Raw genomic sequence first — 27,538 nt, 5'->3', positions numbered from 1 at the left:
TGCAGTGGTGCAATCTTGACTCACTGCAACCTCTGCCGCCTCCCGGGTTCAAGTGATTCTCCTGCCTCAGCCTTCCAAGTAGCTGGGACTACAGGCACACACCACCATGCCTGGCTAATTTTTGTATTTTTAGTAGAGACAGAGTTTCACCATATTGGCCAGGCTGGTCTCGAACTCCTGACGTCATGATCTGCCCGCCTCAGCCTCCCAAAGTGCTGGGATTACAGGGGTGAGCCACAGTGCCCAGCCTACACCTTTTTTTTTTTTCTTTCCAGGTTTATATTTATAGGAACAACCACTGTGATAGCTGTTTCCATTAATGTCTTTGTATCTCTGTTGTACTTTAATCTTTCTATAGTAAAAATCACATCATATCAAAATAGAACTTTCATTTAAAAATAATTTAATTTCCAGGTAATGAAAAAGCATATATGCTACTCTCTTGGTTGTAAGACCTACTTCTTCCTCTGACGTTCCTAGGAATAAAAACTTTCAGGAACTATAGTGTTATAGTCAACTGTTATCAATTAGAATTCAATAGACCAGTTACCTTAAGAATATTACCTAGAAGGAGTATATTCAAGGATGTTCATTGAAATGTGGTTTACAATGGGCATTTACCTTGTTTATCATTTTTGACTATGAATCAATAATCAGTTATATTTCTAAGGCACCTCAGTGTAATGGAATACTATGAGGTTATTAAAAATGATCAGACTATTATGTAGACCTGTAATTACTGACAAAGAAAGATTCACCAACAAATTATTAAGGGAAAAATTGTATATAAACTCTTTTATAATACAATTACTTTTAAAAATATGTACATATGTACATTATATGTATGTGTGTGCATATATATACATTTAAGATAGATACTAAAATATCAACAGGTGAAGTCACAGAGGATTATCTTTGTTTTGTCCTCTCTATTTTTCTGAATTTTCTAAAGTTTTTGCAATGCATATGTAGTGATTTATATACCAAAAAATAAATACTTTTTATGGTTACTGGAATCTATAAAGGATTTAGAATTTCTGTAGTATTTGAAATCCTACTCTTCTTAAGAAATGATAAGGGAAATTCATTATTTGTTTTTACCTAATATTTATTTTAAGTAGTAACTATTTCACCTAAAGAATACTTATTTGATTATGATTCAACACTCAAATTAAATTAAGGAGCTGAGAGAAGATAGAAAATTTAAATTTATAACTTTGGGTGAAACCTAAAAGCTGGACTATTCTCCTCTGTTCTGAAAATACAACAGAACTTTAGACCTAGAATGGACCTTCAAATGCAGAAATGGCCCATTAACCCACCCTACCTAAATTTTAGATATTTGCATTGGGTTTGTTTGGATTAGAAGGGTCTATCATTATTTTAATAAAATTAAAATATAAACAAACTTTTACCTTAAATGTACAGTGGCCTGATATAGCAATCAACTCAATTTTTGTTAGGATAAAAATTGCTTACGAAAACAATTATTATTGTTAGGATAAGAATTACTTATAATTATTAACAGCTAAGTATTTTTTACAAGTTTTGGGAAATTGTCACATACTACACGTTTAATAGTATTTTATGTGTAACGTGAGAATTTTTATGTACATATCTACAAATATAAAAAAGCCTTCTGTAAGAGAAGATGTGTTCCTGTCATTAGATTTAGAACTTCAAATGGATTTTTAATCCTACAAATCAGTACTTTGTACATTCTTCACTGTAGCATATTATAATTAATTGTTTAATATAGTTTTGATCAACTAGATTGTGAGATTTTCAAGGACAGGAGTGTTGTTTATCTTTTCATCTCAGAGGCTAGCACAATGCCTGACATTGAGAAAATACTGGTTGAAGTAAGGAATATTTGAAAAACAGGGTTTTACAATTGAGTTGATTATTAGTTAAGTTTTTATAATTGCTACCTCTAATAGCTCTTCTATGTAATAGACTAAGTAGTCTTTATAGAATGGTCTGAAAATATCTGTAATTTATAACTTTTCTGAAAAATTTGTCCTGAGTTTAAGTTTAAAAATAAGCTTTTTTTAAAAAAAAAAAATGACCATTTCTTAAGTTGCAGATCTCCTATATGTGGAAAATTACACATAAGCAACCATGGTTCCTGCCTTCTGAACACTTAATATTCTTACAGATGGGTTTGTTCTTTTTCTTTTGAATTATTATACTTTAAGTTCTAGGGTACATGTGCATAACGTACAGGTTTGTTACATATGTATACTTATGCCATGTTGGTGTGCTGCACCCATCAACTCGTCAGCACCCATCAACTCGTCATTTACATCAGGTATAACTCCCAGTGCAATCCCTCCCCCTTCCCTCCTCCCCATGATAGGCGCCGGTGTGTGATGTTCCCCTTCCCGAGTCCAAGTGATCTCATTGTTCAGTTCCCACCTATGAGTGAGAACATGTGGTGTTTGGTTTTCTGTTCTTGCGATAGTTTGCTGAGAATGATGGTTTCCAGCTGCATCCATGTCCCTACAAAGGACACGAACTCATCCTTTTTTATGGCTGCATAGTATTCCATGGTGTATATGTACCACATTTTCTTAATCCAGTCTGTCACTGATGGACATTTGGGTTGATTCCAAGTCTTTGCTATTGTGAATAGTGCCGCAGTGAACATATGTGTGCATGTGTCTTTATAGCAGCATGATTTATAATCCTTTGGCTATATCCCCAGTAATGGGATGGCTGGGTCATATAGTACTTGTAGTTCTAGATCCTTGAGGAATCACCACACTGTTTTCCATAATGGTTGAACTAGTTTACAATCCCACCAACAGTGTAAAAGTGTTCCTATTTCTGCAACATCCTCTCCAGCACCTGTTGTTTCCTGACATTTTAATGATTGCTGACATTTTAATGATTGCCATTCTAACTGGTGTGAAATGGTATCTCATTGTGGTTTTGATTTGTATTTCTCTGATGACCAGTGATGATGAGCATTTTTTCATGTGTCTGTTGGCTGTATGCATGTCTTCTTTTGAGAAATGTCTGTTCATATCCTTTGCCCACTTTTTGATGGGGTTGTTTGTTTTTTTCTTGTAAATTTGTTTGAGTTCTTTGTAGGTTCTGGATATTAGCCCTTTGTCAGATGAGTAGATTGCAAACATTTTCTCCCATTCTGTAGGTTGCCTGTTCACTCTGATGGTAGTTTCTTTTGCTGTGCTCTTTAGTTTAATGAGATCCCATTTGTCAATTTTGGCTTTTGTTGCCATTGCTTTTGGTGTTTTACACAGGAAGTCCTTGCCCATGCCTATATCCTGAATGGTATTACCTAGCTTTTATTCTAGGGTTTTTATGGTATTAGGTCTAACATTTAAGTCGCTAATCCATCTTGAATTAATTTTCGTATAAGGAGTAAGGAAAGGATTCAGTTTCAGCTTTCTACTATGGCTAGCCGATTTTCCCAGCACCATTTATTAAATAGGAATCCTTTCCCCATTTCTTGTTTTTGTCAGGTTTGTCAAAGATCAGATGGCTGTAGATGTGTGGTATTATTTCTGAGGACTCTGATCTGTTCCATTGCTCTATATCTCTGTTTTGGTACCAGTACCATGCTGTTTTGGTTACTGTAGCCTTGTAGTATAGTTTGAAATCAGGTAGCGTGATGCCTCCAACTTTGTTCTTTTGACTTAGGATTGTCTTGGCAATGTGGGGTCTTTTTTGGTTCCATATGAACTTTAAAGCAATTTTTTCCAGTTCTGTGAAGAAACTCATTGGTAGACTGATGGGGATGGCATTGAATCTATAAATTACCTTGGGCAGTATGGCCATTTTCACGATATTGATTCTTCCTATCCATGAGCATGGTATATTCTTCCATTTGTTTGTGTCCTCTTTTATTTCACTGAGCAGTGGTTTGAAGAGGTCCTTTACATCCCTTGTAAGTTGGATTTCTAGGTATTTTATTCTCTTTGAAGCAATTGTGAATGGAAGTTCATTCATGATTTGGCTCTCTGTTTGTCTGTTACTGGTGTATAAGAATGCTTGTGATTTTTGCACATTAATTTTGTATTCTGAGACTTTGCTGAAGTTTCTTATCAGCTTAAGGAGATTTTGGGCTGAGACGATGGGGTTTTCTAAATATACAATCATGTCATCTGCAAACAAGGAAAATTTGACTTCTTCTTTTCCTAACTGAATACCTTTTATTTATTTCTCTTGCCTAATTGCCCTAGCCAGAACTTCCAACACTATGTTGAATAGGAGTGGTGAGAGAGGGCATCCCTGTCTTGTGCCAGTTTTCAAAGGGAATGCTTCCAGTTTTTTTCCCATTCAGTATGATATTGGCTGTGGGTTTGTCATAAATAACTCTTATTATTTTGAGATACATTCCATCAATACCGAATTTATTGAGAATTTTTAGCATGAAGGGCTGTTGAATTTTGTCAAAGGCCTTTTCTGCATCTATTGAGATAATCATATGGTTTTTGTCTTTCGTTCTGTTTATATGCTGGATTATGTTTATTGATTTGCGTATGTTGAACCAGCCTTGCATCCCAGGGATGAAGCCCACTTGATCATGGTGGATAAGCTTTTTGATGTGCTGCTGGATTCGGTTTGCCAGTATTTTATTGAGGATTTTTGCATCGATGTTCATCAGGGATATTGTTCTAAAATTCTCTTTTTTTGTTGTGTCTCTGCCAGGCTTTGGTATCAGGATGATGTTGGCCTCATAATATGAGTTAGGGAGGATTCCTTCCTTTTCTATTGATTGGAATAGTTTCAGAAGGAATCGTGCCAGCTTCTCCTTGTACCTCTGGTAGAATTCAGCTGTGAATCCACCTGGTCCTGGACTTTTTTTGGTTGGTAGGCTATTAATTATTGCCTCAATTTCAGAGCCTGCTATTGGTCTATTCAGGGATTCAACTTCTTCCTGGTTTAGTCTTGGGAGCGTGTAAGTGTCCAGGAAATTATCCATTTCTTCTAGATTTTCTAGTTTATTTGCGTAGAGGTTTTTATAGTATTCTCTGATGGTAGTTTGTATTTCTGTGGGGTCGGTGGTGATATCCCCTTTATCATTTTTTATTGCGTCTATTTGATTCTTCTGTTTTCTTCTTTATTAATCTTGCTAGCAGTCTATCAATTTTGTTGATATTTTCAAAAAACCAACTCCTGCATTCATTGATTTTTTGGAGGGTTTTTTGTGTCTCTATCTCCTTCAGTTCTGCTCTGATCTTGGTTATTTCTTGCCTTCTGCTAGCTTTTGAATGTGTTTGCTCTTGCTTCTGTAGTTCTTTTAATTGTGATGTTAGAGTGTCAGTTTTAGATCTTTCCAGCTTTCTCTTGTGGGCATTTAGTGCTATAAATTTCCCTCTACACACTGCTTTAAATGTGTCCCAGAGATTCTGGTATGTTGTATGTTTGTTCTCATTGGTTTCAAAGAACATCTTTATTTCTGCCTTCATTTCGTTATGTACCCACTAGTCATTCAGGAGCAGGTTGTTCAGTTTCCATGTAGTTGAGCAGTTTTGATTGAGTTTCTTAGTCCTGAATTCTAGTTTGATTGTACTGTGGTCTGAGAGACACTTTGTTATAATTTCTGTTCTTTTACATTTGCTGAGGAGTGCTTTACTTGCAATTATGTGGTCAATTTTGGAATAAGTGCGATGTGGTGTTGAGAAGAATGTATATTCTGTTGATTTGGGGTGGAGAGTTCTGTAGATGTCTATTAGGTCCGCTTGCTGCAGAGTTGAGTTCAATTCCTGGATATCCTTGTTAACTTTCTATCTCATTGATCTGTCTAATGTTGACAGTGGGGTGTTGAAGTCTCCCATTATTATTATATGGGAGTCTAAGTCTCTTTGTAAGTCTCTAAGGACTTGCTTTATGAATCTGGGTGCTTCTCTATTGGATGCATATATTTAGGATAGTTAGCTCTTCCTGTTGAATTGATCCCTTTACCATTATGTAATGGTCTTCTTTGTCTCTTTTGATCTTTGTTGGTTTAAAGTCTGTTTTATCAGAGACTAGGACTGCAAGCCCTGCTTTTTTTTGTTTTCCATTTGCTTGGTAGATCCTCCATCCCTTTATTTTAAGCCTATGTGTGTCTCTGCATGTGAGATCAATCTCCTGAATAGAGCAGACTGATGGGTCTTGACTCTTTATCCAGTTTGCCAGTCTCTGTCTTTTAATTGGACCATTTAGTCCATTCACATTTAAGGTTAATATTGTTATGTGTGAACTTGATCCTGTAATTATGATATTAACTGGTTATTTTGCTCGTTAGTTGATGCAGTTTCTTCCTAGCATCAATGGTCTTTACATTTTGGCATGTTTTTGTAATGGCTGGTACCGGTTGTTCCTTTCCATGTTTCGTGCTTCCTTCCGGGTCTCTTGTAAGGCAGGCCTGGTGGTGACAAAATCTCTAAGCATTTGCTTATCTGTAAAGGATTTTATTTCTCCTTCACTTATGAAACTCAGTTTGGCTGGATATGAAATTCTGGGTTGAAAATTCTTTTCTTTAAGAATGTTGAATATGGCCCCCTCTCTCTTCTGGCTTGTAGAGTTTCTGCCGAGAGATCTGCTGGTAGTCTGATGGGCTTCCCTTTGTGGGTAACCCGACCTTTCTCTCTGGCTGCCCTTAACAGTTTTTCCTTCATTTCAACTTTGGTAAATCTGATAATTATGTGTCTTGGAGTTGCTCTTCTCGAGGAGTATCTTTGTGGTGTTCTCTGTATTTCCTGAATTGGAATATTGGCCTGCCTTACTAGGTTGGGGAAGTTCTCCTGGATGATATCCTGAAGAGCGTTTTCCAACTTGGTTCCATTTTCCCCCTCATTCTCAGGCACCCCAATCAGATGTAGATTTGGTCTTTTCACATAATCCCATACTTCTTGAAGTCTTTGTTCATTTCTTTTTCCTCTTTTTTCTTTAGACTTCTCTTCTTGCTTCATTTCATTCATTTGATCCTCAATCACTGATACTCTTTCTTCCAGTTGATCGAGTTGGTTACTAAAGCTTGTGCATTTGTCACGTATTTCTCGTGTCATGGTTTTTATCTCTGTCAGTTCGTTTATGGCCTTCTCTGCATTGATTATTCTAGTTATCCATTCTTCCATTCTTTTTTCAAGATTTTTAGTTTCTTTGCGCTGGGTACGTAATTCCTCCTTTAGCTCTGAGAAATTTGATGGACTGAAGCCTTCTTCTCTCAGCTCGTCAAAGTCATTCTCCATCCAGCTTTGATCCGTTGCTGGCAATGAGCTGCGTTCCTCAGTTGAAAATGTAGAAATCACCCGTCTTCTGTGTCACTGGCGCTGGGAGCTGGAGACTGGAGCTGTTCCTATTCAGCCATCTTGCTTCGCCCCCCGGGTTTTTTCAGTTGTTCCTTTTAGTCACTTCCAAATTTCTTTGTTATAGAAAAGTGTTCAGTGATAAAAATAGGAAATATTGAACGTGCTTTTTCTCTTACAATATGACAAATGGGCCTATTTTTATAGAAGGCAATAAAAGAATGTACTTTAGCCATTTAAAACATTAAGATTTAAGTTTTTATCATCTGTAGAAGCCCAATAACATTTTGAAGGGAGTCTTGGAAGTTATGTACATTTTAAGGGAAATTATGACCAGACTGTTGAATTCAGCTGCATGTTTTCCGTGCATGTGTAGAGCCTGTTGGATTTTCATGGTTGTCTTTTGGGGCTGCATGTGAATTCATGTATGACAACTTTCCTCATTCCAGACAACTGTTAGAATTTCTTGGTTTAACGTTTTAATTTCTGTTTATGCTTTCTGATTTTTGAAATCTGATTCTTTTTCTTGGTTTGTTATTGATTGTGAGATTGGGGATAATAATTTCCTGTTGATTATGTGGTCACATTTCAGAATAAAGGATGTCTAGAGCTGAAGACTTTATATCAGCTTTCACTTACTTAAATTATCAAGAAAGAAGTATGATTGCTTGTTTACTCTATTTTTTCTCAATAACCAGATATAAGAGGTTTAAATTGACTACATTCATAAACCTTTAATAATCATAATTTAATGAAACGTAGGTTAATAGAAAACCCAACTAACTAGACTCCCAGTAGTTGGGTTCTGAGTGTATGTGTGCTTAGAAGTTGACCAGCATTTGTTAGTGAGACTTTCAGCCATTAGGTTTGAAACACCATTCATTAACCACAACTCTCTCTTCCCAATCATTCCAGTGGAGTGGGATATAACTAAGCTAATGGTGTTAGTGTAAACTAGTAAGCATTTAAATTTATAAACATCCAAAACAACTTGAAAAATAAACATTTGAAGTTACCTCAGAAAGGAAAGTGAGCCAACTACTGACCAGCTATAGTTGTCAGAGATTAAAATTTCATTTCTGAGCCATAAATAAGATTTAAATGTTTTTCTATGTGATAACATTTCTAAAAAGTTTATAATGTTGCCCTGTGATTTAGAATGGATTTTATTTTGTGTAAATTGTGTATGAAACTTGCTATAGCTTTTTTCACACTCAACTCTAAGAGAAGGCAAATTCCCTTGACAAGAGGATTTTTGGTAAATTTATTCAACAGAACCTCAGTTCTTTATTACAAGGAACTATTCTTAATTCTGAATGAAACAATTCTAAATCATTGTCCCTGTCCTCAAGTTACTTACAAGATAAGTAATAAAGATGTCCACAATTAAAGTCTATGGTTGACACTCCTTCCATTGAGAGGCAGTTTCAATATGTGTGGGCTTTTTTGACTTGTTTATAAATAGTAGAATACAGAAGAAGTGATGCTGCGTGGTTTCCGGAGCCTATATCAGAAAAGGCAACTTTGTGCTTAGAGCCCCAAGTTGTATATGTCAGACTACCTAAGACTTCCCTGTAGCAAGGAAGCCACACCAGTGTACACTCTCCAGTAGCCAGCCCTAGTCTTTGAGGCCTTCCAACCCATCCACCAGATATGAATGAAAGAGCTTTTGGATGGCTCTCAACCTTGTTTCGACCCCAGCTTTCTAGTATTCTCAGCTAAGACACTGGCACCTTAGAGCAGAGACAAGCTATCCACGCTGTGTCCTGGACAAATTGCAGACTCACATTAAACAGAAGCATAACAAAATGGTCTTTATTTTATGCCAGTAAGTTTGGGGTGGTTTATTACACAACTGTGATTACTGGAACAAAGACTTACTTGATTTAGTGTATACTATGGGTGAATAGGAGATAATGACCTTCTCTCCTGGAGGAGTCATGGGAAGCCTCACGAAACAATGACATATGAACTTGGAAAGATAATGACCTTCTCTCCCGGAAGAGTTGTGGGAAGCTTCACAGAAACAATGACATATGAACTTGGCTTTGAAAGATGAGACTACTAAGAAGTCTACTAAGTAAAGAAGGTAGAAGAGTCCTAAAAGTGAGGGAGCTGTGTGGAATAGCCTGGAGGCTAAGAAAGAATAGTGTGTTTGGTGAATGACAAGAAGTTTGGTGTGGAAAGAGCATTAGATAGTTAGAGCCAGAATGGTGGTCAAGAAGCTAGAAGTTGTACAATAATTTTTTTGTTATGCCAAGGAAATTTCAACTGTAGCCTTTAGGAGTAAAAAATAATAATCAATTTGCCTTGTAGAAAGATAAGTAATTATCAGCAGTGTGTAAGGTAGGCTAAAAGGGAAAGAAGTGAAAGGCAAGGAGAACAGGTAATTGTTACGTACATAGTTCAGATGACAGATGATTGAGGCTGAGATATATAGCTTTCCTGTAATAGCAAAATAAGATCAGTTAGATAACAGTGGTTGTTTGAATTGGTAAATTAATTATGTATTGAATTCATATGGTCAAGCCATAATAAAGACTACAGTCCACCCTGCATTTTGGCAAATTAAATCAATGCCTTTATAAAACATTCATTTTATTAAATGTATTAATATTGCTGAATGACATCTAAAAGCTTCCTCCACTATGAAGTTTGGAGAATTATTATTTTTAATCTCATTTTTATATTTTCATTAAGCCATTGATTATAGTAGGACATTTAAAGAAATGAGACCACATTGTATCAGTTAAATTCTCTAATGGAACCATGTGTTATTCGCACTCTGTTCCTCAAAAGGAACATTAGTTCGGAGTAAAGTCCTGAAAAAATTAGTAATTTGTGTAATTGTAAAGATTTTACAGTCAGAAAATATGTATAGTATGTTTAGTTAATATAGTTATGTGAACATAGCACACAGCTGTGGTCAATGGCGTTCTGTATGGATTTGATTGACTTAGCATTTGAAATTACTTCACATATTTTTAGTGTGATAAATAAAAGTGCAGCAGTGACATATAACTTCTTATTGAAATCATAATACCATACATATTAAAGACTTTTCCAGGCCAAAAAATGGCTGGATAGGTCTTTCTCCAGTAATTCTGAGCATAGGCTTGTGTTGCCTTATCTACACAGCAAATAGCTACCGATTGTGGAATACAGTGATCTGTTTTAAAAGCCTTCTGCCTCTCTGTACATTTTGGGTTTACTTTACAGTTTGGTTATATTTAAAACATTAATTTAAAAGTTTAATATTTTTAATTCAAAATCAAAAGTAACAGAATTTTATAGATTATTTCCATCTGACTTATTCTGGTGCTGACCCCTTTTTAATATCTTTAAGAAAGAACACCTTCCAGAATTTGAATAGTCTTGCTTTATAGATTCACTTTTAATTCACACATAAGTCTTCTTTAAAAATTCAAGCTGCAAAAGTAACACAAGAAGAGAAAACTAAACACCATATGTTCTCACTCATAAGTGGGAGTTGAACAATGGGAACACATGGACACAAGGAGGGGGAACATCACACACCAGGGCCTGTCAGGAGATGGGGGGTTGGGGGAGGGATAGTATTAGGAGAAATACCTAATGTAAATGACTAGTTGATGGGTGCAGCAAACCACCATGGCACCTGTATACCTATGTAACAAACCTGCACATTCTACACATGTAACCCAGAACTTAAAGTATAATAAAAAAAAATATATTCAAGCTGCAGAATCTTCCTTAGTCAACCATTTCATGGAAAGCCTAGAGAAATATTCAGCAGAGCATTAAATCAAATATGAAGCCCCTCTAAGCTCGTGGCCCTGTGTGATGTACAGCACCGGTCACATTCCCATGATGGTTCTTTAACAACCAGCCTTGCTCTTTAGAACCGTTGGAGTGAAACACAGCATTCTGTTTTGTTATCCCCCAGACAAGGGCTACTGTAAGTTTGTATTTAAGGGAATTCAGAAGTTCAGCATTGCTTCTGCCTTGGATTGATTGTTTGCTCACTTTAAATCCCATGTCTCTAGCTCAGTCTCTGACTCACAATAGACACTCAATAAATAGTGGATGGGTAAGTGATAGATGATAGTGGTTGCCAGCCTGTCTCAATGATTCTAGTTCAGTTATCTCTCGATAAGACCCAATGGCCGTTTCTTTGAGCTATAGATAACATTACACTGACCTTGCAGATCCCTCTTCCAACTAGCTTGGGGGATTTCTTTTAACTCGGGGCCCCTGCTCTTGCTCGACCTCTTTTCTCTACTCAGTTTTCCTGAAATCTATTTAATTCAGCAGATTGGAATAATAATTAAGCCCTAATAACAAAGTTAAGACTAGAGTGGTAGGCAGAATAGTACATCACCCACCCTCTTCCCCCAGAGATGTCTACGTCTTAATTCCTGGAACCTGAGAATATGTTAGACCACGTAGCAATGAGAAATTAAGGCTACAGATGGAAATAAGGTTGAAAATCAGCAGACCTTAAAAACAGTGAAATTATCCTGGATTATCCAGTTAGGTCCAATATAATCACAAAGGGCCTTAAGTAGAAAAGAGTGGCAGAAGAAGAAAGTCAGGGGAAGAGATAAGACTAAGCAAGCAACGTCAGAATGATGTGTAGTGAGAAGGAGTCCACCTGCCATTGCTGACTTTGAAGACAGAGGAAGGGAGTGGCCTCTACAAGCTAAAACACACACACACACACACACACACACACACACACACACACAGGAACAGCTTCTCCACTAGTGCCTCCAGAGAAGTACACAGCTCTGCCAACTTCTTGACTTTTGATCAGTGAGATCTGTCAGACTTCTGACCTCCAGAACTGTAAGATGATATATTGGCAGTGTTCTAAGGCATTACGTTATGGTAATTTGTTGCATCAGCCATAGGAAACAAAAAGCACTCATTCCACGCTACGGTGAAACTACCACCCTTGGTCTCAGTTTAGAAATCACTATCCTCCATGGCTGGTATTATTGTCTACCCCTTCTCTTGATAGCTAAAAGTAGAGTTCTGTCTTCTTTTTTGTGTATTTCTGTTTTCCTTCAGTTTATGGTTTCAGACTAATGGATGTTGTTTTCTCAGCAAGGAAGGTAATACAGCCTATTCCAGAAGACACTAGTTTCTTGGGATGTTAATGGTGAAGAGATTGTGAGATTGTGAGAAAAGGGGCTTCTGCCACCAAATTCATTTGGAAAACCTAGGTTAAACAAGGTTCTTTTCTCTTAAAGCACTTACAAAAATATAATGTATGTATAAGGTTTAAAAAAAAAAAAACCCAACAGTTTAAGAGAATATTCAGCAAAGGTGTCCCTCTCAGCTAAAATTCCTCTCAGCAGCTACCATTTACCTGTGTATCCTCCCATAGCTATTCTAGACACTTGAGCACATACACACATATATACATGCACATTTGGTATAATGTATATACACACACATTCTGGTTTTCTGTATATACTCTTCTACACGTTGCTTTTGTTCTTCCTAATTAACAGATTTCCCAATTAACAGAAATTTTAGTGTATAATATGTATATGAAAGACTAAGAGAACTTAGAAGATGAAGACATTTTCTGAACATTTTGGACCACATATTTTTTTAGAGAATATCTTACAGAACTACTTTTTGAGACACACTGCACACAACCAAGCTGCCTTCCTCAGAAGAAAAAAACATCCTCTGGAGTAGAAATAAGAGTTAATGATGACCCCCCACACCCATTAGAATGGCCTAATGTAAAGGGTATGGATTTTGGATTTTAACCTAGGCTAAAATCCTGGCTCCATTACTGACTTGACTGCCTGCTCACTCATGCTTACTGGCTGCATGGTTGCGGGTACATTGCTTAACTTTATTGAGCCTTCTTATTAATACGCTCTCATGTATTCAATTTTTTGTTATTTGGTTAATACATGCAATCAGTGGAACTTTTATGTGCTAACAATTGTTCCAAGTCAAACAAAGCAGAGTCCCCCTAACTGGAGAGGCTTCTAGGCTAGTGAGGGAAGTTTCATTTGTAGCACAGCAAGCGGCAGTAAGCTCACGGATCACCTGGCTTGTCTTAAAGGAGTAACTTTCCACCAGCGTGACAGTTTTCCACTTTTATAGGCATAGATCAACAGTAGCAAATGTCACCTATATGATTTCAAAACTTGGAATTTATGCAGGACATTTCAAGTATTGATTTTTTAAGTATCTTTGTACTTTGGTATTGTTTAATGAATTACCAGAACAGTTTTATTTATCTGAATAAAGTACAGCAAGAGTGGCAAAATCTTTAGTCATTATGAAATTATGAAATTTCTCTGTAAGTGACTTGCATCCTTGTAGATTCTGGGTATGTTCATCTTAGTGGTTGACTTTAAAATTTGAATTCTCCAGAACTAGATAATCTTATTTTCAAATCTATAATATATGTGTATTTTACAGGAAAATTTTAGAATTCTCATCCTTTCCCAATATCTATAAAGCATGTCAATTCATTTTAACATTACGTGTATTCACTCTTTATTATTCTGTTCATTCTATTTCCATTTTCTTCCTGCTCTTGATGAATTTAAACAAATTCTTATTCATTAGAAAAGTCTTATTCATTAGAAAAAGATATCTTTAGGAATGTAACTGAAAATAACAAATGCAATTTCTTTTATTTGCCATTTTGTCTGCCAGAAAGTTTCAGCTTCTCTTTTATTTTCTAGGCCAACGAAATGACGTGTAGGCTTAGTGAATTCCAGGCAATGTTCAGCACTGGTTTTACTGAATCTGGATGACTTCAGTCTGTTAATTTATTTAGGAGATGGTTTTGGTTTTTATAAGGTCAGCTAGAAATTTGTAGGCTACTTTTCCCACTTATTCTAAGATCAATTTTTTTTAATACTAACATTTAAAATTTGAAAATACAGTGGTAACTTTGGTGATGTCAAATCTTTAAGCACATTATTTAAAACTTTTCCATTTAAGAGGTGTTTCCATAATTGAGTTTATTTCATAATGGGAATTCTGTTAAGGTCAATCTGATAGCTGCTTAGTTATTTAATAGCAGCAAGTACCTGATATTTTGATTTGGCTGGTTTTTAAGGTCATTTCGATTAAAGTTTCATTTTATGTGTTCTAAAAACAAACCGTAAAATATTTGGCTTTTTTTTTTTTTTTTTTTTAACCAAATGATGTGTGCCCCAGCCAGTGCTTAGGATGGATTCTCAATTTGTATACTGCCCTTACCTTACCTCTCATCTTCATCCCTCTCCCCATATCTGAGCTTTTCGCTAGTCCTCATCGGTGATGAGGAGGATGGATGCCAGGGAAGTTTGTGATAAAAGAAAGATGTATATACTTTTGTTATTTTAACATGAGTAAAACAGCTGCCTCAGAATGTCCTGCCATGGTGGATAGGCAGGAATTGACCATTTGCTGGATTTTTGCCGTGACTGCTGCAGTCTGAGAATTTGAGACTTCATTCTCCCCAAAAGAAAACATTGCCTGTTCTTCTTGTCTGTAATAAATCATGAACATAGCAGCATCCTTCCAGGCGATTCTTCTCAACTCCAGATAATTTAGAGTGGGTGAGACTCATTAGCCTGAAGTGTATTTTCAAGTTTGTCAGTCAGAGTTGTATAGAGAGCCAGTGTTTGGGTGGCAAGTGGAAACAGCACAAGCCGTGGGCACACAAAGTCAGCTTGGCCCTTGGCGTCTGTGACAACGCTCCTCCCTGGTTTTACTCATTTTTAGAGCCATTCCTTTTTTGACTCATTTCTTTCTCTAGCTGTCTGTCCCTACAATTTTAATATTCTCCACTCTTTCTTACTAAACCTTTTCTCTCTGATGGTCTCTTCTTTGGGTGATCATTTCAACTCACCCAGTTGCCTTATAGCAATGACTGCTGTCTTGGTGCATCTAGTCCAGACATCTCTCCTGAGTCCTATACCTGTGTATTTGTTAACCTATTCAACATATATCTGCATTTGAATATCCTTTGGGCACTTCAGACTCACCTGTTATGTCTGAAACTGATGTCTTTATGCCTAATCCTAAACCTTCTCCTCTTCTGTGTCACCATCTTCACAATAGCCAAAGCTACAAAATCTAGAATTCTGAGAATATTGTCACGGAAGAGAAATAATAAGATCCAGAAATAGCAGATCGGATCCCAAAGTATTACGCGTGTGCATACAAAGATACACTGACACAAATCACACACACACACACACACACACACTCCGTTGTTCAAAGAGTAATATTGCATAGTTTTGCATGGTTTTGAAATTTAAATAAATATAATCATTTATTTAAATGTATGTATTTTTTTTTTTAAAGAGATGGAGTCCCACTCTATCACCCAGGCTGGCATGCAATGGCATGATCATAGTTCACTGCATCCTCAAACTCCTGGGCTCAAGGGATCCTCCTGCTTCAGCGTCTTGAGTAGCTAGCACTACAGATGTGTACCACCACACACAGCTAATTTATTTTTTACCTTTTTTTTTTTTCTAGAGACGGAGTCTCACTGTCTTGCCCAGTAGTATGGTCTCATACTTCTCATACTACTAGGCTCAAACGATCCTCCCACCTCAGCCTCCCAAAGTGTTAGGATACAAGTGTGAGCCTTGCTCTTTTGCTCAACATTATGCTTAAGATTCATATATGTGTATAACTGTATAATCTCGTCCATTATATGAAAATTTAATAATTAATTCCCCTATTTTCCTGTGGAGAGACATTTGGGTAGTTCTTGTTTTTCACTGTTGTAAACAATGCATCTATGATTGGGTACATATCTCCTGATAGACCCAATGTTTCTCAAGGGAACGTACCTATGAGTGGAATTCCTAAGTTACAGGAATATACCTTCACATACCTTGACAGTTATTGCCAAATTGTTTTATAAAATGGTTTCAAACATTTGTTCTCCTACCAGCAATAATTTATCTAGTTATTCCACATCCTCCAAAATCTTTGATATTATTGTACATTTTAATTTTTGCTTATCTGGTGTAAACTATTTCACATTGGCTTTAATTTGCATTTTCTTGGTCACTAATGAAGTTGAGCTTATTATCATATGCTTATTTACCTCCATTATTCCCCTTTTTGGAAGTTCCTATAGTCTTTGGCATATGTTTTGGTTTTTAAAAAATCGTTAATAGGAGTTCTTTGGATATTCTTTGTTACTAGCATATGTTGCAGTATCTCCTCACAGTTTGTGTCTTGTCATTTCATTCTCTTTAAGGTATCTATTGATAAACAGAAGTACTTACTTCAAATGCAATTCAGTGTATCAATCTTTATCTTAATGGTTTTCGATTTCTGCCTTGAACAAACTTTCTTATTTCAAAGTAATAAAGACATTCCCCTGTATTTTCTTCTAAAAGCTTTAAAGCTTTGCCTTTCTCACTTAAGTGTTTAATTCACTTGGAATCATACTTGTTTGACTTTTGACACAAAAAATTTGAATTCTATGTGTGTTGTATAGGTAGAGATATAGTTAGGCCTCAAAAAATTAGTTATTTTACCTAAAATAACAATTTATTTTTTAAATTTAGATCATTGTTTGTGTCAAAGTCTAACAAGCATGATTCTTCAAGTGTTATGGTGCCATCAATCACTATTCATTTTCCTGGATCTGTCTGTTTGCTCAGGTTGACACTATGACATATTTCAGAAATACTACTCTCAGAATATGTAAGACACTCTAAACAATACTAATGCTTCTCGTTTGAGTAGGAAGGGATTGCTGTTCCAGCCATAGTGATACCATTTTAAACTTGGCTGAGAAAATGTCTTTACAAAATGAGACAAATATCATTTTAAAGATGTTATTAATTTAACTCCTATAAAGTTAAAAGAGAAGTCAATCATTTATTCTAATATTTTTAGAGAAACTTTCCCTGGATGAGACTTTGTTTTTAATAAATCTAGCTTTTGATGTACAGTGTTCATTGTTAGTTAGATGATGTAGTGCAATTTTGATTCAAGTTGTAGTTTGTGTATGTGTGTGTCTGCGTGTGTGTGTTTTAACACAGTATGAAATTCAACTAATAGAACATAGAAATCTCTGCAACTATATTATTGAGAATATACACCACCTTTTAGTGAGAGTGTCATCTGGAGAAGTTTCATTATATTCTCTTTATTTGAAAGAAGACTTAGGCTTTAGCCTGTAACTTTAGTTTCTTATTCTGTCATTAATCTTTCCTCTTTAATTCACATTAATCATTTATTCCACAAATATTTCTTGAGAGCATGTATTTTGCAAAGTAGTCTATGCTGAACTATTCAAGCATAACAAATTCAGATTCAGGAACTGAAAGAGCTCTAAGATCATTTATAATAACCTCAACCTTCCACAAATGAAGAAACTGGGGTCCAGCAGTGACCTGACCAAAATTTCTATTGAGATTCAGAATATCTAGTTTCAGAATATCCCCTATTGAACCACTTTGCCCACAGAAAACTATCCGAACATATACCTGAATGTTAAATATTAATGTACTTATAGAGATGCCTAAAGCGATAAGTCACTCTTTATGAACAAATTATGTTATTTAGTTGTTACTTTCCAGCTATTTATAACATTGTTAAGATAAAAAGACACATTTGAAAAAATTAGATAAAGTAAATGTTTAACTGAAAGCTTTCTGAGAGCAGGAGTAACACATTTGTTCTATTTTCCTAACACAGTGAGCTGTTCATAGTGTATAATCAACAAGTACAGTATTGATTAAATAAACAAAACTATATATTGAAATATAAGATACAGATATTAGGTACTGTAAATGACCAGAGGAAATAAAAATTATGAATATGAAATGAAATAGGAATATGAAAATAAAGTAAGTCTTTATGAAAGGTTTAGAATTTAAACAGAGCCATAACTAATGGCTATAATTTCATTAGGAACACCCAAGTTTCTAATTATTTGTTTCTCTCACTTTATATTAAAACTTTAGATACAGGTTCTCTGAGTTGTTTTTTTCAAATTATACCTCTAACCATGATTCCTTAGAACAAGCATGTTCATGAAAAAAAATATAAAAATGCTAAGGTATATGTATAAGGATACTAATTGTTGTCTTGTTTATAAGGGCATTTAAATATTGAACCAACCCAAACCTCTATCAGTGAACTAATGGTTAGCATATCAAAATTAAAATTAATGATGAATGTGGATCTAAATTTTTCAGCATGAAAATACATCTCTAATGTATTATAGAGTAAAAATATCAAGCTGCAAAACTATAAATATATAGAATGATCACATTTTTGTAAAAAAAAAAAAGGCTGTAAAAATATAAGTAATGCAAAATAAGATAGTAGACATTTGTATTCGTCTTTTCTCACACTGCTATAAAGACATGTCTGACACTGGGTAATTTATAAAGAAAAGAGGTTTAATCGACTCACAATTCTGTAGGCTTCAAAGGCTTCTGCTGCTGGGGAGGCCTCAGGAAACATATAATCATGATGGAAGGCAAAAGGGAAGCAGGCATATTTTCACATGACTGGCAGGAGAGAGAGAGCAAAAGGGGAAGTGCTGCACACTTCTAAACAATGAGATCTCATGAGAACTCACACACTATCACGAGAACAGCAAGGGGGATATCTGCCCCCATGATCCAGCCGCTTCCCACAGGCCCCTCCTCCAACATTGGGGATTACAATTCAACATGAGATTTGGGTGCAGACACAAAGCCAGACCACATCATGCCATCCCCGGCCCCTCCCACATCCCCTTCTCACATTTCAAAACACGATCATGCCTTGCCAACAGTCCGCCAAAATCTTAACTCATTGCAGTGTTAGCTCAAATGTTCAAGTCCAAGGTCTCATGTGAGATAAGGCAAGTCTGTTCAACCTATGAGCCTGTAAAATCAAAACCAAGCTAGTTTCCTCCAAGATACAATGGGGTACAAGCATTGGGTAAGTGCTTCTATTCTAAGTGGGAGAAATTGGCCAAAACAAAGGGGCTACAGGCCCCATGCAAGTTCAAAAACCAGCATGGTAGTCATTAAATCTAAAAGCTCCCAGATAATCTCCTTTGACTCCATGTCTCACATCCAGGGCACAGTGATGCAAGGGGTAGACTCCCAGGTCCTTGGGAAACTCTGCCCCCTTGGCTCTCCAGGGTAGAGCCCCCATGCCTGCTTTCATAGGCTGGTGTTGAGTGCCTGCAGCTTTTCCAGATGCATGGCACAAGCTGATGATGGATCTACCATTCTGTGGTCTGGAGGATAGTAGCTGTCTTCTTACAGTTCCATTAGGCAGTGTCTCTTTGGGGACTCCAACTACACATTTTCCATCCACACTGCTCTAGTAGAGTTTCTCCATGAGGATGTACCCCTGCAGCAGACTTCTGCCTGGACATCCAGGCATTTCCATACATCCTCTGAAACCTAGGTGGAGGCTCCCAAGCCTCAGCTCGTGCACTTTACACATCTGCAGGCTTACCACCACATGGAAGACACCAAGGCTTGAGACTTGCACCCTCTAAAGCAATGGCCTGAGCTGCATTTTGGCCCCTTTTAGCAACAGCTGGAGCAGGAGCAGCCACAATGCGGGGTGCCATGTCCCAAGGCTGCACAGAGTAGCAGGGCCCTTGGGCTGGCCCACAAAACAAGTCTACCCTCCTAGGCCTTCTGGCCTATAATGGGAGGGGCTGCCATGGAGATCTCTGAAATGCCTTGGAGGCACTGTCTTGGTTATTAACATTTGGCTCCTGTTTACTTGTGCAAATTTCTGCAGCCTTGAATTCCTCCCCAGAAAATGGGTTTTTCTTTTCTACCACATGGCAAGGCTGCAAAATTTTCACTTTTATTCTGCTTTCCTTTTAAATATAAGTTCCAGGTCATTTATTTGTTCATGCAGATGAGAGTAGGCTTTTAGAAGCAGCCAGGCCACACCTTGAATGCTTTGCTGCTTAGAAATTTCTTCCACCAGCAACCCTAAATCATCTTCTCAAGTTCAAAGTACAACAAATCCCTAGACCAGGGGCACAATGAAATGGTCTTTGCTAAAGCATAGCAAGAGTGACCTTTACTCCAGTTCTCGATAACTTCCTTATCTCCATCTGAGACCACCTCAGCCTGGACTTCATTGTCCATATCACCATCAGCATTTTGGTCACAACAATTTAACAAGTCTCTAGGATGTTCCAAACTTTCCCTCATCTTCCTTTCTTTTTCTGACCCCTCCAAACTGTTCCAACCTCTGCTTATTACCCAGTTCCAAAGTTGCTTCTATATTTTCACATACCTTTATAGCAATGCCCCACTTCTCTGGTTACACACGTACTGTCACAAGAATAGCAAGGGAGAAGTCCACCCCCATGATCCAATCACCTCCCAACAGGCCCCTCCTCCAACATTGAGTTCAAAAAGAGATTCAGGTGGGGACACAACCAAACCATATCAACATTTTTGTGTTCTTTTTTATGCTTTTCAGAATTTACAAAAAGTCTAACAATAAACATTTATTACCTGTAAAAATAATAAAACTGTTTTAAGAGTTGTGGAGAGAGTTCTAAATTTACTCTATTGACTCGCCATGGATATAAAAACTCAATGATCTCCATTCAGGACAACTTTTACTGAGTATCTGTTATGACTAGGCACTATGAACAGGAGTCAAAATCTATTTCTTAGCTCCTCATGACCTCAGAAGGAATTGTAAATTGTAAGTGAAGCACCAGGAATCTATTTATCCTTCAGTCTGGTCACTTCAGAATGGTCCTTTGGTCATATGCTGATTTTTTTAAAAAACAAAATTGATAGATCTCTGTGTTCTGGTGCACAGTATCTAAACAATGGGCACAATTACGGAGATCTTTCCATGTCTGACTTTTTAAATATGATTTCAGCTTTTATTTTAGATACAGGGGGTACATGTGCAGGTTTATTATAGGGGTATGTTGCAGGATGCTGAGGTTTAGGATAGGGATCTCATCACCCAGCTATTGAGCATAATCCCCAATAGGTAGTTTTTGAGCCCATGACCCCTCCCTAATCCCCAGTGTCTATTGTTTCCATCTTTATGCCCATGTATATCCAAATGTTTAGCTCTCACTTGTAAGTGAAAACACAGGTATTTGGTTTTCTGTTCCTGCATTAATTTGCTCTGGATTATGGTCTCCAGCTGCATCCATGTTGCTACAAAGGACATTGCTTCATTCTTTTTGGTGGCTGTGTAGTATTCCATAGTGTATATGTACTATATTTTCTTTACCCAGTCCACCAATGATGGCCACCTAAGTTGATTCCATGTATTTGCTATTGTGAGTAGTGCTGCAATGAACATGCCAGTGCATGTGTCTTTTTGGTAGAAAACTTTGGGTTTTTTGGGAGGAATATGCCCAGTAACAGGATTGCTGGATTGGATGGTAGTTATGTTTTAAGTTCTTTGACAGATCTCCAAAGTACTTTCCACTGTGGCTGAAGTAATTTACATTCCCACCAACAGTGTATAAGTGTCCCCTTTTCTCTGCAGCCTCTCCCGCATATATTATTATTTGAATTTTTAATAACAGGCATTCTGATTGGTGTTAGATGGTATCTCATTGTGGTTTTGATTTGCATTTCTCTGATGAGTAGTGATGTGTGGCATTTTTTTTCATATGTTTGTTGGCTGCTTGTGTGTCTTCTTTTGAGAAGCGTCTGTTCGTGTCCTTTGCCCATTTATTAATGGGTCGATTTGCTTTTTGCTTGTTGATTTAAGTTCCATATAGATTCTGGATATTTGACCTTTGACAGATGCATATTTTGAGAATATTTTCTCCTATTCTGTAGGCTATTTACTTTGTTGATAGTTTCTTTTGCTGTGTAGAAACTCTTCAGTTTAATTAGGTCCTGCTTGTCAATTTTTGTTTTTGTTGCAATTGTTTTTGGGGACTTAGCCAAAAATTCTTTGCCAATGCCAATGTTGAGAAGGATATTTCCTAGGTTTTCTTCTAAGTTTTTTATAGTTTGAAATCTTACATTTAAATTTTTAATCCATCTCGAGTTAATGTTTGTATATGTTGAAAGGTAGGGCGATATGGTTTGGACTTGTGTCCCCACCCAAATCTTGTGTCTAATTGTAATTCTCAATCTTGAAGAAGGGGCCTGGTGGGAGGTGATTGGATCCTGGAGACAGATTCCCCCCTTGCCATTCTCATGATAGTGAGTGAGATCTCATGAGATCTGGTTGTTTAAAAGTTTGTGGCATCTTCCCCCCGGCTTCCTCCTTCTCCAGCCATGTAAGATGGGCCTGCTTCCCTTTCACCTTCTACCATGAGGCTTCTCAGCCATGTTTCCTGTACAGCCTGTGGAACTGTGGCCAATTAAACCTCTTTTCTTTATAAATTACTCAGTCTCAGGTAGTTCTTTATAGGAATACAAGAATGGACTAATACATAGGGGCACACTTTCAATCTTCTGCAAATGGCTAGCCACTTTGCTGTGCACCATTTATTGTATCTGCCTTGCTTATTTTTCCATTTCTTACTTTTAATTGAGATAGTTCAGTTATCTCTTTTGCCTAGGAGGAGTACAAGCAACTCTAAGACATTTGGCCAGAGAAAAGTGTTTAATGTGTTTTGAGTTGACAAAGAAAACGTATACCTGTAATAATTATACTTTTATCCCATACTGTATCATTTTCTCCTCCTTTGGAATATATTTTTAGATATTTAATTACATGTTACAATAATTATGCCTGTATTTATTGTTAATTTTAACATTGCAAATCCCAGAGGGTAGCACTTGTCATCTTGAATGCATTAATGCCTAGCACCTTGGCACTCCTGTGATGATAATATTGTTTGAAATTGGCTTGCTCAGAATAAGACAGAACATGTACCAGGTCTAGTGGCAGCCAACCATAGTTAATTGTCTCTAATCATGATGCCAAGGAGAACTCGTTTCTAATAATCTGTGCAACCAGGTAAGGGTGCAAGCTTTTGAAAATACTCATCATCTAAACATACTTGATATGTGGGGGTTTTCAATGGTTATTCTTCTCTGCTGTTAATGGAAACTCGTATGTAGTTTATGCAGTATTAGCAGATAATAATAATAGTTTCCAAATATTTTGTGGGAATTTATAAGCATTTTCATTTACATCAACTCATTTCATCTTTAGACCACCTCTAGAAAAGTACTAATATCTCAGTTTTACAGTGGAGAGAATAGAAGCCCAGTTAGTTTAAATGACTTGCCTAAAGTTACATAGCTAATATGAAATAGACCTGGGTTCAAACTTGTTTTTCCTGACTTCAAGTTCCATGCTTTCTCAGCTATACCAAGGTGCTGTAACTCCACCACGGCCTTCGAAGTTGGAAATAGAGGGGTATTACCAAGTGTTACTGGGTTAGCTCGACCTAATCATAATCACCCCGGAAGCCACCTCTAATTGATAATATTAAGCATACTTTATTTAGGTTCCACAGAGAACCACTGACAAGGTTTCTACAAGGATATTAACAGACACTCCAAAGCTTTACTTCTGATTGAGCTCTGTTATTCTCCAGCACAGTCTTTCTAAGACCAATTAATAGTGATCATGGCAGTCAGCCTGTTATCTTAGGGTTCAAAGAAAATATCTACATAAGTATAGCACTCAATCCATTGAAATAGTGACTACAATACTGAACCTGAGTAAAATTTAGTTCACTAAATGAAGATATGCAGATTCGATAAATGAATATGGGCCAACATTTCATCAACAACTGCTATAAATGTGAAAAATCATTATTTTTCATATATACACATAGTCATCCGACCCACTAAAGGTAGTTCATGGGACCAAAACTTTCTGCTGCTAAGAGATTAAAATGCACGTTAATCGGTAGAATTTAAGAAAGCCAGAGTAAAATGTAAATTGTGATGAAATCATTAAAGGAGTAACTTGAGAAACCTTCTATATTCTGGCATAAAAGTGATTATAGCATAGAGGATAGAATATTTTATTTCTTGACCTCAATTATGAGTATTGTTATAGGTTTTTGAATTTTCCTGGGGTCAGAATAGAGACAGATTAATTCTAAAGCAGTTAGAGAAATTAGTCTCTTCATCTCTTTCCTTACAGTTAACAGCATAGAGAAGTAAATCTCGAAACCAATTTTGAAACAGGGTTTGACTGTCATTTCACTTATGTGTCTCTTCATTTTCTTTTACTCTATAACAGAAGTTTTTAAAAATAAAACTATTTTGATTTTCTTTTCAACTCTAGGCCTGATTCTTCACTACCTGAGACATCGAAAGAGCACATCTCAGCTGAAAACATGTCTTTAGAAACTCTGAGAAACAGCAGCCCAGAAGACCTCTTTGATGAGATTTAACAGTCTCAAAAAACACTTTGATGTTCACTAGACTATATTTTCTATTCATTTCTTTAAAATGAAAAGGCAGAATTTCAAGTTAGCAGCTATTACTGTACCTTACAATTTAATTACATACACACTGAATTGAAACCATTGTGCAAAATGAATTACACATGTATACGAAGATAGTATTTGATGATGACACTGGCACATTATTCTAAACTATTCATTCAGCATGCCTATAATTACCTAAAATTTCAGACTTCTTGTTGCAAAGGCCACATTTATCATATTCATTCACACATATTATATGTGATAGCTATCTAACATCCTGTCTAGGAAGATTTTGAAAATAGGACAAAGAAAACATCCTTTTAAAATGTCTTCAGCCTTTTTTGAATAGACATATTAAAACATATTCTGAACACTGATGTTTGAGCATTTTAATTTGTGTAATGATATATAAAATATAATTTTAGTTTGTACATAAACATTCTGAAAATCTGATAATAAAATTTTTGATACATTCAAGGTTTTGTGTTCTTAATAAAATGTGTTATTTAAGTTAACTTTTATTATAGTAAGTAACGGGTTTTTAGAAACTGCTCATTAATGTAAATGTAACCCCCTTTGTGGCAAAAAAAAAAAAAAGCATATTTTTCAGGGATTATTGATAAAAGATTTATCTTACACATACACGGGCCCTTCTTGAAGACAAGGACCTTGTCATAGCTCTTTGCAATAACATCCGGCACTATTGTCTTTGTAATCACTGTTTCTGCTTCTTAACCTTTCATTCTATCTTCACTTCTTACCTGTTTAATATCCATTCCTTCCATGTTACTCAAAGTTAACAATATCAGAGTTAGCCATGACCACCATGTTGCTAAATCCAGTGATTGGCCCATTCTTAGTCCTCATGTTATTAAGCCTGTCAGCACATTTTATATAGTTGATTGCTTCTCCCCAGTAAACATTTTCTTCACTTGACTTTTGCTATAGCATATGCTCTTTGTATTCCTCTTTCTTTCCAGTCACTAATTTTTTAGACCTTTTGGCTGATTCCTTCTCCTTTGCCCAACAGTTAAATGTTTGAATGCCCTGGGTTTAATTTTCAGCCCTCTTCTCTTCATTACCTACATTGTCACCCTAGGTTATTCTAGGTCATTTGTGGTTTTGAATGCCATCTGTCTGCCGATATCTCCAAAATTAGCATAGTTTTCTTTGTAGTCAAATTTTATATATGCATGCATATATGTGGATATACATGTGTGTATGTATAATTTATCTTTAACTTGTCACAAAAGGAGTTTCTTAAGATTTCTTAAAAATCGTTTGTATTAAATCTTGATACATCTTGGCATCTTTTTTTAAATACAGACGAGTGCAGTTATCTACTTTTACCTTTCTTTAGATGTTTTAGCACATCCAAAGCAGAAATTTGATTATCCTGACCATCATTTCTTCTGCTGTCTTATATTTGGGAAATTTCACTACCACATACGCAGTTCCTTGAAGCTAAAAACCCAGGAATCCTCCTTGGTGTCCCTGCTTTCTTCTCCTTGCACATTCTGTTATTTTTACTTCCAAAATACAAATTGACTCTCCCTCTCTGTCTCTCTACTACAGCTACACTGCTTCCGCACTGGTCTCCCTGCTTAATTTTCTATTCTCCTACAATGAAACCAAACTGAATTTTTAAATCTTAGATAAGATTATTTTCCTACCTGGACTAAAACCTACCAATAATAAACCATTGCCCTTTGAAAAAAGTCTGGACCTGTACCATGGCCTACAAAGTTTGATACGATGGCACCCCTGCTTACCTCCCCAACCTGATTTCCCACCCCTCTCTCTTTACTCCCCTTGCCCCTTGAGTAGGCCAGAGCTCAGAACCATTGTGTTGCTAATCTGTCTGCCTAGAATGCTCATCTTCACATGGTTGGTTTCTTTATCTTTCAGATTTAGAACCAAATGTCATCTCCTCGGATTTCCCGAAATACCCTTTTTAGGGTTGTCCACCTTCCCAGTCACTCTCTGTCCCATTAAAATGGTTTTTTTCATTATGCATATCACTCTCTGGAATTACTTTTTCATGTCTCCTCTCCCGATGGAACATAAGCCCCATCACAGCAGAAACATGGCCATCTGCTTTACCTCTCTATCCCCAGTATTAAGAACAAGGTTCATAGAAGCTTAATTAGTGTTTGTTGAATGAATGCATGCATGTTTATCACATAGCAAGCACTCAAAAGTTTCTTTACTTACTAAACCATTTTGAAAGGATGAAAGATTGAAATTTAGCCAGATGACTTGATACAAAGAAATAATTATTCAGAAAGCTCAAGTACTCTTTGTGGTTAATGGTAAATAATAGGTATATATATGCATGCACATAGGTGTTTTGTTTTGTTTTGTTTTTCAGACAGATTCTCACTCCATCACCCAGACTAGAGTGCAGTGGTGTGATCACAGCTCACTGCAACATCTCTGCCTCCCGGGTTCAAGAGATTCTTGTGCCTCAGACACCCAGGTAGTTTTTTACAGGCACGTGCCACCACACCCGGCTAATTTTTTGTATTTTTAGTAGAGATGGGGTTTCACCATGTTGGCCAGGCTGGTCGCAAACTCCTAACCTCAAGTGATCCACCCACCTCAGCCTCTAAAGTGCTGGGATTATAGGCATGAGCCACCACGCCCTGCCAGGTTTGACAGTAGAGGGAGAATAAGAAAAAAATTACACACATACACTATTAATTAGGAAAAGGATTTGACTAAGTCAATGGGATAGCAAAATATTTTAAATAGAAATTTTCCTGTACTTTAATTTCTTTGATGGCTTACATGTAAAAGGAAAAAAACTTTTAAATATATGAAATTTAAATATATAATTATAAACTATAAAATTCTACTCGGTCACATTGGAATGTCACTATACTACTTAACTTAGCACTATCCTGGATTTACCCTGTATCTTTCCAAA

The 27,538-nt window shown here is 36.5% G+C and overlaps 2 protein-coding genes across 2 annotated transcripts in view; one reads left to right on the top strand and one right to left on the bottom strand.

Annotated features, from left to right (window-relative positions):
• Positions 1–25,083, top strand: part of XRCC4 (X-ray repair cross complementing 4) — a 290,728-nt gene extending 265,645 nt beyond the window's left edge. The window contains exon 8 of the mRNA XM_050795166.1: positions 24,465–25,083. Coding sequence (XP_050651123.1) covers positions 24,465–24,573 — 109 coding nt within the window. The 3' untranslated portion in view covers positions 24,574–25,083. The remainder of the gene's footprint in view (positions 1–24,464) is intronic.
• TMEM167A (transmembrane protein 167A) overlaps positions 1–27,538 on the bottom strand; it is an 857,923-nt gene that overhangs the window by 292,078 nt on the left and 538,307 nt on the right. The gene's annotated exons all lie outside the window — the stretch shown is intronic.

This window comes from Macaca thibetana, chromosome 6 (assembly GCF_024542745.1).
Source record: "Macaca thibetana thibetana isolate TM-01 chromosome 6, ASM2454274v1, whole genome shotgun sequence".
Taxonomy (NCBI): Eukaryota; Metazoa; Chordata; class Mammalia; order Primates; family Cercopithecidae; genus Macaca; species Macaca thibetana.
Note: the sequence above shows the minus strand (reverse complement) of the source record. Positions and strands in the feature narration are given on the sequence as shown.